Consider the following 11,443-nt stretch of genomic DNA (forward strand, 5'->3'; position numbering starts at 1 on the left):
GCTCCAACCGCATCTATCTCCTTTTTCACGTTGGTGAAAATGGTCCGCGTATATACCATGGCAGCACATTTTTCGATTGGATCAAGGCACGTCGTCATAATAGGGATGTTATAAATGGAGTTGAACTGTGCAACCATCTCATTGTTACGATATTCACGAAGGACTAGCTCAAGGTTTTGCACAAGCTCCAGTATAGTGTGCTTCGAGCTAAGGAATTTCTTCACATGGGAATTTATACCCTCACATCGCAATGTGGTACGAAACCCAGCACAGAACTTGTCGCCAAGGTATGCATTCGCCCACATCTTTCTCTATTCGTACATCTGCATTGCCCACAACTTATCATGTAACTCGTATTCATCCGCTGCTTCAGCCCATTCCGCTTCAAAGTCATATATCGACATATCCGCATACAACCACCTTGAAAACAAGTTCCTGAACATCTGCTCGTTCCCATTAGATGTAACATTCTTTTGTAGATGCCAAGCACATAGGTGATGGGTTGCACTAGGAAAAACTTCCGTAATTGCTGCAATAATGGCATCATCGCCATCTGTGACTACAACAGATGGCAATTTATTACACATCACTTCAAGAAGATTTTCTAGCATCCACTTGTACGAAGTAATCGTCTCGTCCAACACTATCCCGAATCCAAAGATAGTCGTCTGTTTGTGGTTGTTTGCACCTGAGAATATTACAAGCGGTCTCCTATACTTGTTCTTTTTGTACGTTGAATCGAACACGAGGACATCACCAAAGTGTTGGTAATCAACTCTGCTCATTCCATCGGCCCAAAACAAGTTGGACAACATACCCTCCTTAGTCAGGTTATACCTCGCCATTGCCATGGGGTCCACAGAAGCCTTTCCCTCTAAATAGACAATGGCAGAATTTGCATCCCCATCTGCAATCCTTGCGCGCTTAGTCCGGTCAAGGTAGTTATAAGCATCCTTCTTTGTGAAACCCAATAGTGAATACCCCCCCCCCCCCCCCCCCCCCCCCGCAATCCCTAGCATGTACCTAAGAATCTTTGACGTAGGTAGCCCATAACTTTGCATACCATCTAGCTGATCCTTTGCCGCACCTGAAACCCGACAGAACTTTGGAATTAAGTGTACCATACACCTAGCTACTAAGTCATGGTTGTGCTCGAGGATGACTTTCTGGACCTTCCAGTTCGAACTTTCTTTGTCAAGATATATCGACAACTTAGCCTGGCAGTTCATTCGTGTCTCAGGCTTATGACATCTTTTTCTGTCTAATCTATTATAGTGCTTTTCAACCTCATCCCAACCTCATATAGAATCTGAAAACCTTGCTCGCTCTTCGTTCTGAAACCTTGTTCTCTATTTCAGCTGCAGTAAGACCAAATACATTTCCATAATCTGATAGGTCATCCTGCCTACTTGGATCCAATTGCTCAACATCAAATTCATCAGCATTTGAACTGACTACTTCGCCAAAACATTCGCTTTCATCCTCCATGCAGAATTTCTTGCTATGACCAGTGTATTCCATCTGAAAATAAAATTTTTTTAAAGGAATTACTCGCCATCTAATTTCCTCACGCTCCCTAATATATTCCAAGTCCAAGAAGGAATGGAATGTTGCTACTACTTAATATTTCTGTGACACATTACAAAACCCTCCGTCAGTACTAGGCACATTCACACTAACAAGTATCACTCCACAAATACAACCACTACTAAAATTGCATCCACCACACACTTCATCGCAGATACTAAATTAAATAACAATTACTCAAAATTCAGATAACACTACCATGACTACATTAAACAAGTGGTCTAATAGATTTTCTAACTTAAATTCCCAAGGCCTAGTATCACCGATTTCAGTTTACCACAACTCACAACTCATCTACTGAATACTTACATAAACCGTCATGATCATGTTTTTTGTTTGGAACAAGTTGTTCATCTGATTTTCACTCTTATATATATTCTTTTCATTAAACGTCAACAACATCTCAATTTGACTCTTATTTTTTACTTCATGATAGCAAATATAAGCTTATCATGTTAAATTACATCGAACTAAATGAAATCCAACAATGAAATAGTAAATAATACAAACAAATAATTTTATACTATTTTATTCATTCTGATATTTCATAAAAAAATTATTTTTCACCTAAATTATAAAATAGATTACCATTTATACCCTTATGAATTTTCAACAATTCTTTATGTTTGCATTACTTCACAAGCAGTCATATAGCTCTAAAATCAGAGGCATAAATAGCAACTAAGAATTCGTTCACACATTCATACCTTTAACGCCATCGACTTTACACTGATGGCACACAGATTTCCCGTAAATCTAACACGTTAAACCAAGGTTCTAAGAACCGGACCGGTCATCAAATCATTCTAGTCACTGGTTTATTGGTTTATTGGTTCAACTAGTCCAACCGTGGTTCAACTGGAAAAACCGTTTTAAAATAAAATAATAAATAAATTATAAGGTGCTTTATACAAGTAAGCTTATTAAAAATATGCAAAACTCTAAAAACATGAGAAAGTTCCAGTTGAAAGTTCCCAATTACAACTGTTACCAAATATATATGTCCTCTGTATAAGGCTAAATTTTAATGAAAAAGCATCTTATGTGCAATACATCATAGAGGTGACATTCAATAATTTTATTGACTTGAAGGTCATTAAAAAAACAAATAAAAATTAAAACTCCTTGATTCTTTGGCAACCAAATGATTGAAAAGATAAGTGAACATAGACCAAATATGCAGGGGGTTGAGTATTGACATTTTGAAAATTAGCAACACTCAACATCTAAAATAGATAGCACAATTGTACAAAAATAGATATTAACAGTTTATAATTTGTAGAAGCATTGACATTTGCTTATGCTATCGCTGTGAAACATGATCATTAATAAGCTTCAATACATGGAATTGATCTAAGTTATTTATGCTACTGCTTATTAACAGTCTATATATTTTGCATAACTCATGACATTTGCTTATGTTTTTTTGTGGGAATTAACTTAATATTCTATAGTTTGTGGTAGCTTTCTTCTCCTTTTAGTTTCTTTTTTTCAATGGAAACAAGATTTAACAACAAAAATTCAACAATAAAAATTCCATCATTCATTTAAATCGGTTCAAAACAAGATACAACTTAGCGAAATTTAAGTAAAAAATTTAATAAATAAATTCAATTCAATACAATAGAGAAAACTCAATCATTCAGATAAAAGCTCAAGCTTTAGTATCATTTTAACATAGTGATTACATTGAACAAATAAAAGCTCACACCTCACCATAATTTTAACAAAGATTAGTAACATTTTCAGCAGACAGCATATTGATCAAACTTTTAAGATAAGTTAACAAAGAATTATCAAAGTTTAAGCATAATTTTTTTCAATACAACATTAAAAAACAACCAAACAGAGTACAGCCCAGCAGTAGCAGCAGCATTAATCATTCAACAACAGCATTAACAGTACTAAAATCCTAAACCCATTGTTCTTACTTCTGAATAGAGCACAAAAAAAAGAAGAACAAGCACTAGCAATGTGCACCAACCTTTGATTTGAGCAGCTAAGCGTGACAGCGAGTAGACAACGCCGAGCAGGATGCCCACCAGACGACGACCACTGTTATTCCTTCTTTTCCACTTTAACACTTCCTCAGAAATTAAAAAGAGCAGCAGAAGAGTTTTAACAACACAAAATCATCAATTTAATTTCAATTCCCCTTTCAGAAATCCACTAAACAGAGCATAAAAGCAAGACCCAAAGAAGTGAAAAAACCCTGTAAGCTTGTAAGCAGTGCCACTAACCTCCGACGAAGAGTAGAGCGACAAACAGACGATGGAGACCGGGGAGACGACGGCAACAAACACACAGCAAGTAGCTCCAACCCTCAACTAGACGACGTCCCGAGCTATAAGAGAGTGGCTAGGTTCGAGACACGGGGAAGGAGGAGGCCACGGAAGTGCCGAGAACAATGGACGGTGGGGAGGCGCCGAGAACAACGGACAGTGCGTAGGCGTCGAGAGCGACAGACGGTGCGGCAGGACCTAGAACCCTAATTTTTTTACTTCCAAGCCTTGCTTTTCAATTTTGAATTTCACTTAGGGGGTGTTTCCGTGTTGGGCGAAAGGGGGTGGGTGAGGCCTGAGGGTGAGCGTTTATGCTTTGGTTTCCTTTTTTTTTGAAAAAAAAAAGAGCTCAAAACGATAGCGTTTAAATGAACCAGTCAGTTTTTGGTCCGGTCCAACTGTCTGGTTACTGGCCGGTTCAGAGGTTTATTAACGGTTTTAGATTGAGCGGTTTTATACACTGCATCAGACCGTTTTTGTTGCCGGTTCCTGGTTTAAGCGGTTCGACCAGTGGGTCAGGTCCGATTTTCATAACACTGGGTAAAACCCTTATAGATAAAAACCCCAATTGATTTCGTTTCTCCAATTCACCTTTTTCTTTATATTCTTTTTCTTCTCCTGTAAGATTTTATTCTGAGTCCTGTATATCACAAAGCCCAAGAAAACTTAGCCCATCAACATTTTAGGAAACATTCCACATGTACAAAAAAGGCCCAATAACATGAGGCCCATGTTAAACTAATACTAATTATCCTTACTTAGCCTAATTACACAAGCTGATAATGTTTCCTGATCACGTGCAGGGAGTTGCACTTCCTGAATTGAGAGGACGCATTTCCTACACCAGGTCACATCTGCTACTTCAATCACACACTTGTCACCTGTTGGAGCTGTCCACACCATTTCTACATGTGTAGAAGCCACATTAGTTTCTACACCAGATACTCCGTCAAGTATACAAGACTCAAGGGAATCAGTTGCACTTGAATGATCTATATACTTAAATAGTGAAATGTTTTATATAAATGAATTGCATGAAATGACTCATACCTATGACTATATAACTTGATTTTAGGGTTTAACTAATGACAAAATATAACAAAATAATATATTTATATATAATATATATATAATCTTTTTATCTAATTTTTTATCATATTTTTTGAACATAAAATTCCAACTTATTTAATTGATTTACCAATTTCTTTTACAATTTTGTTTTACATTTAAATTTTTTTAACCATTAAATGTAAACAATATACATATAATATGATTGAATTATTAATGAAATAAGTTTGTGTGTGAGTTGTTCAATTTCAATACATATATATATGATATGACAGAATTATTAATGAGATAAGTTTATTTTAGAAATTTAATCATGTGAGATATAAGATGAGTTGTTAATTGGTGTGAGTTGTTAATCTAAATATATAAACAATATGATGAAATTATTAATAAAATAAGTCTATTTTAGTAATCTAATCATATAAAATATAAAATGTTAGGTTTAAGTTATCTATTTCCAAATATATATAAACAATAAGATGAGATCCCTAATATATAAACAATAAAATGTTAGGTTTAAATTAGTAATTATTTAAAATTAGTTAAATTAGTAATTATTTAACACTAACCAAATACTAATTTAACAATAAATTAATAATTATTGCTATTTAACACTAAATTTAACACTAAATTATTGCTATTTAAATTAGTAATTAGTTAACATTAAATAGATACTAATTTAACAAATAAGCAATTAATGATACCAATTAAGATTGCTATTTAACAATAATTTTTAAAGACATAATAACATAAAGTAATTATCATAATAATTGTACGCCAAAAAAAATTTAGAACTATTTTGTATTTTCTCATTAAAATATCCTATTATTAACAAATATTTATATAATAATTATCACCATGTAAAATTTGGTTAATTAATGGCTAATTAATCCATAAATGAGAATTATTCTAGAAAGCCAAAAATGTGATTTTTATGGCTTAATATGATAGAGAAGATTGAGACGAGAATTTCGATACCAATTTTATAGAAAACGGACCAAGATTGAACCGAACGGGCTAAACCGGACCAACCGAACAAGTCAAGAAAATCCGAGATAGGATGCTCACTACAAAGAGAAGGTAAGAAGAAGAAGCTAAGAAAAGGGAAGGTAAAGAAGCAACAAGAAAGCCATGAAAGGAAGCAAAGAGAAGCAACGTTGGAGCCAAAGTTAGTGCTCCAACGTTGCTGGAAATGTTGCTCCTCACAGCCTGAAGGGGTATACTTCAAACTAGAATAACTTGAGTTACAGAGCTCCAAATGAGGTGATTCCAAAAGCATTGGAAAGTATCAATTTAGAGCTTTGAATCTAGAGCTTTCCAAGAATATATGGCACTGCATGGTGGGTACTTAATTTGAGGGGAAAAACTTGCCCCGAAAGTGCAACGATGAACATAGTATCAACATGTAGTTAGGCCAGCTGACCTCGACATCTTCCATGGGGTATAACTCGAGTTGTAGAGCTCCAAAATACGCGCTCCCAACGGCATTAAAAATTAGACATTCAGGGCCTTCCAACAATATATAATAGTATGGGATGGACAATGCGTTTGAGCTCCAGAATCTGGCATTTTCGACCACGTTGGTGTGCCAACGTTGCCTCCAACGTTGCACACCGACGCCAGCGACCCTGTCCCCTTCAAACGAGCATAACTTGAGTTTTATATGTCCAATTGAGGTGATTCTAGTTGGGTTAGAAATTTGACATTCAGAGCTTTCCAACCATATATAATAGTCTATAGTGGACATGAAATTGGCAACGTTGACAAGAGGACAAAGTAACGGCTTGATGTGTAATTTTTCGAAACGTTTTGCTTTCTGGAAATTGAGAAAAAAATAATCCACGTGTACGCGTACGTGATGCTCATGTGTGGATGTTCCAATGTTGGAGGGAGCGTTTGTAGTCCAACGCTAAGGCCAACATGCACGATGAGAAGGCAGAATCTGAAATTGGAAATTTTTGCATCCACGTGCACGCATAGCTTACGCGAACGCGTGGATGCATATTTTGGACCCAATTGCGCAAACGCGCAAAGCACGCGTACGTGTGGATATAAAAATGTTGGCACTCTAATGTTGAGTCAAACGTACATGATAGCAAGCAGAACTGAATTTTAATAGAAACGTTTGATTCAACGTTGGCCATCAAACGTGGACTCCAACGTTAAGGCTAATCTCATTCCAAAATGCACAAATACAGAATATGAATGATAGTTGCCAACGTCCATCATCAAGGAAACAATCATAACTGCTTCAATCAAGGCCAAGGCCCACATCCAAGTATTTGACGATCCAATTGAAGATGGAAAGAGGGTTATAAATAGAAGAATTGTTGAGGATTGAAGGAGCTCTCTGGGAGGCCCTGAGGGGGGCTTTGGGAGTTCAATTCCCTGATTTCCATTCATGCACTTTTCTTTTATTTTCCTATTGTACTTTCTTACTTTTCTGCATTTTTTCTTTTCTTTGTAATTTGAATTGAGCTATGAACAACTAAACCCCTTTCATTGGGTTAGGGAGCTCTGTGTAATTCAATGGATCAATATTAGTTTTTATTCTTCTTCTTCTTTCTTTTCTCTTGATTTTGCTAGAAAACTTTCGGTTTTCATCCAATTGGATAGTTATCTTAGGAAAGAAGCTATTTATAATTGGATTTCCTCTGAACCCTGGAAGAGGAATGAGGAGATCATGCTAGAAATACTTTCTCACATTGGATTAGATTGGGGTTTGGATGGATATAGTGACATGTAATCATACCAACACTTTGATCTATTAATTTGTGTGATATAATCAGCGACCAAACTTCATCTCTTTCCATGAGCACTTAAATCAAGGAATTAGACAATTGTTCATGCTTAGAGAGATTAGATTGCCAAGGAATTGTGATCTAATTACCTAAGATTACCAAGGAGATCAATGAATGCATTGATTGAGGAAGAGATGAAAATGAACTTGATCCGGAGAATTATCACATCTCCTGACCCCAATGAGCTTCCCATTCTCTGATCTTACCCATTCTTTTACATTTTGTTCTTAAATTTCATGCTCAATTCCCATTCCCATTTAATTTCTTACAATTTAAGCTTCTGCTCTTTATATTCCGCAATTTAATTTCTGTTCATTTAATTTCTTGCGATTTAAGTTTCCTGCCAATTTACGTTGTGCAATCCCAATTCCAATTCTGATTTAGCTCAACTAGAACAATTCTCCAATTAAAGTTGCTCAAACAACCAATCCCTTTGGTATTCGACCTCACTCAATAGTGAGTTTTTACTTGACGACAAATCTGGTGCACTTGCCAGTAGAAAATTGTTGAGAGACAGTTTTCGAGTGTATCACTCCCTTGGTCCTTGGGTAAGGTAAGATATCTCAAACCCTAGTGAGAATATTGAATTTGTGGTTTTGGGTATTGAGCTTTTGTGTTTTTGTGTTTTATATATGTATATTGGAGCTTGAGGTGATTTTAGAAAGCTTAGAAGAGGGCTTTGTGTGCTAAAATTTGTTCTTGCAGGTGTTGAAGCCTTGAGGGCTTATGGAAAAGTGGTTTGGAAGTGCTCCGGGTTGAGCGAAGAAATCGGCTAAGGTATGGTCTCGGTTTTCTGCATCTAAAATGTAATGTGGTGGAAAATACTTGGGCTAGAGGACCTAAGATAGGGATTGAATTGTTGAGGTTGTTGAATAGTTGTGTGGTCATATATATATGATTATGAATATTGATGTTTTGTTGGTATGATGTATGAGAAAAATGCATGTTGTGATATATGCTTGATGACTGATTGAGGTTGAACTGTGGGTGAAACCATGTTGATGGTGAGTCTGATGTTGATTTTGTGTAATGATAGTTGATTGGAAATGGTGTTGTTGAAAATTGGTATGAAAAAGAGTATATGACATGAAAATGTGTTGAGATTGAGCCAATTGAGTGAAGTGGGTTAAAATAATGGGATGGTGTTTTGTGAATTTGATAAAAATGCTAATGTATGAGTTGAGAAGGCTTGAGGTTGATTTTTGGTATGTTTTGGTTGGTTTTGAAAAGGGTTGAAAATTGCTTGTTTTGAAAATGGCACTTTGTAGTTTTGCATAAAAAAGTGGTTTTTGGGCATACTTTGACGGAGCATAACTTGGATTCCGAATCCCCGATTTGTATCAAACTTATTTAGAAATGAAATTGGATCCGTGATGTTTATGTCATTCGAAGAACGGGTGAAAAATGATTTGAAATGGAGAAGTTATGTTTCACTATCCACGCGTACGCATGGCCCACGCGTACGCATCGATGGGCTGATTTGGTTGCCCAGCCAAAGTTCCCGAGAGTTGTACAGGAATTGTGCTGGTTTTGGGCGTGGGGCACAAAACGCACCCATGCGTACGCATGGCTGACGCATATGCGTCCTTTGACTGTTTTCCCATCCACGCGTGCACGTGGGCGACGCTTACGCGTCGATGTACTTTTTGGCATTCCACGCGTGCGCGTGGGCGATGCGCACGCGTGACCCTGTTTTCTCTCCAAAGTTGATTTTTGAGTTTTCAAAGCCAAATTTCTTGTTTCTAAGCCTCCGATCTCACCTCATATGTCTTAGATTGTTATGATATGCCTAGTTATGAGAAAAGAACTAGGGGATGTGATAACTTATAGATGAAGAAAGGGAATAAATAATGATCAATGATGATCAAGTATGCTTGTATGAGATACGGAGGATGGCGGTGGAGGTGCTTTATGTGCCATGAGTCGAAAGGCTGTATTTGTTAATGAATTGGCTGGTTATGGATTTAACCATGAGCCGGATGGATGGGTTAATACCGAATTACAGCGGAGCCATTATTGAATTATGGCTGAGTATGAAATGCATATATGCTTATTGATTGAAATGTGAATTGTTGCATTTCCACTATCTGAGATACGAGTTTTCCTGGGTGAAAGCAGTGGCCACCACGTGCTCCAGGTGGAGACTCGATACTCTGCTGACCCTATCTTATAAGTGTGGCTGGACACTGTGAAAGTTCTGGATGAGCTCGCTCCCGTGAATATACACCAGTGAGGGTGTTGGATAAAACTTATGATTATATTGAGTATAACTCAAGTTGGGGATGCACGACAGAGGGGCAGTCCAACGGTTAGCTACCGGGACTTGTCGGGCTGGCTTTATAACCAACAAATGAGACTCATCAGCCATTAGGACAGGCATACATCATATGCATATTATGTGAATTATTTGGAATGCCTATTTGACCGCATATTACTTGCTAATTGTCTAAATGTTATATTTGTTTCCTATTTGTATATCTCTTGTTTGATATAATTGTGTTTGCAATAATATACTACTGCTGGCGGTTGGGAGGTCTGAAGGATTTGGAAAGGGAAGTATTAGTTAGATTGAAGATCTTTAGTTAGTTTTCATTTATGGTTTAGTCTGTTTATAAACTTTGAATTATCTATTGGAAGTTCTAGGATTACCTTCGGCTTTCCGAGGATATTACATGTTAAATATGTGGGAATTGTTACCATGATGGGAACCTCTGGTTCTCACCCATGCAGATTTTATGGTTTTCAAATGCAGGACGTGAGGTTTCTCGCTGAGGCATGCTGGAGACTTCTGGTTTAGCGAAGATCCTTTGTTTTCGGGACTTTATTTTGGTTCTATGTTTTTGCTTAGATACTTTTATCTCCACTAATAATACAAATTATGATGACTCCTCTTAGAGCAGATTTTGGAGAATAGGTTTTTGTATTCTTGACCCTTTGGGTTTCTTTGGGGTTTATTGCTTTATATATTTACATGTATATACCGGTCATCTCCGCAACCGGATTTTGAGTTTTGATATTTCTATTTTTGGCACTCCTTTGTATATATATATATATATATATATAATCTCGCATTAGCTCGTTTCCTTTATTCGTTACGTTATCAATCGGAGTGTTGCGCTTTCGAGCTACGATTTTGTTTTACCTTTTTTCTTCAAAGGCTCCTAGCTATAAACATTATTCATACTACTATACGTACTAAATATTATTTTTAGAGGTCGTAATACCTTGCCATCTCTGAATTATGACTTAAGCATAAGACTCTGTATGGTAGGGTGTTATACACCATAAATAATTATCGTATTGTGAGTCAATTTAATAATTTTATTTATATGTATATAATTTAATAAATAAGATATATTTTTTTCAATGAAAATTATTATTAACAACAAACATAATTATTCTATTGAGAATTACATACATAACAATTACACTACTTGTTTAGACAACAAAGTGTGAGAACGTTAATAATTTATACCGACACATTCAGTTAATATTCCAAACTCTCCGCAGTACTTTCGAAGCATCTCATCGATGCAGAGCTTCTCCGTCTCCGCCTCCTTCACTGTCGTTTGCACCAGCAGCGTACTAAACTTGTGGTTATTCGAGGACAGCGTGGATGCCATTTTAAAATCCTCTTAATACAGATGTATGAAGCTTGCGTTAATTAGCTAGGGTGTGGGTGAGAGAAGGAGAGGAAAAGAGATT

General features: G+C 36.5%; 1 protein-coding gene across 1 annotated transcript; it reads right to left on the minus strand.

The window, feature by feature from the left end:
• Window positions 1-311: 311 nt before the first annotated feature.
• LOC130956982 (protein FAR1-RELATED SEQUENCE 5-like) lies at window positions 312-1,229 on the minus strand. The gene has a single exon (XM_057883898.1). The coding sequence runs from the start codon at window positions 1,227-1,229 to the stop codon at window positions 312-314; it is 918 nt and encodes a 305-aa protein (XP_057739881.1).
• Window positions 1,230-11,443: the final 10,214 nt, after the last annotated feature.

Source organism: Arachis stenosperma, chromosome 10 (genome assembly GCF_014773155.1).
Source record: "Arachis stenosperma cultivar V10309 chromosome 10, arast.V10309.gnm1.PFL2, whole genome shotgun sequence".
In the NCBI taxonomy this organism is placed as follows: Eukaryota; Viridiplantae; Streptophyta; class Magnoliopsida; order Fabales; family Fabaceae; genus Arachis; species Arachis stenosperma.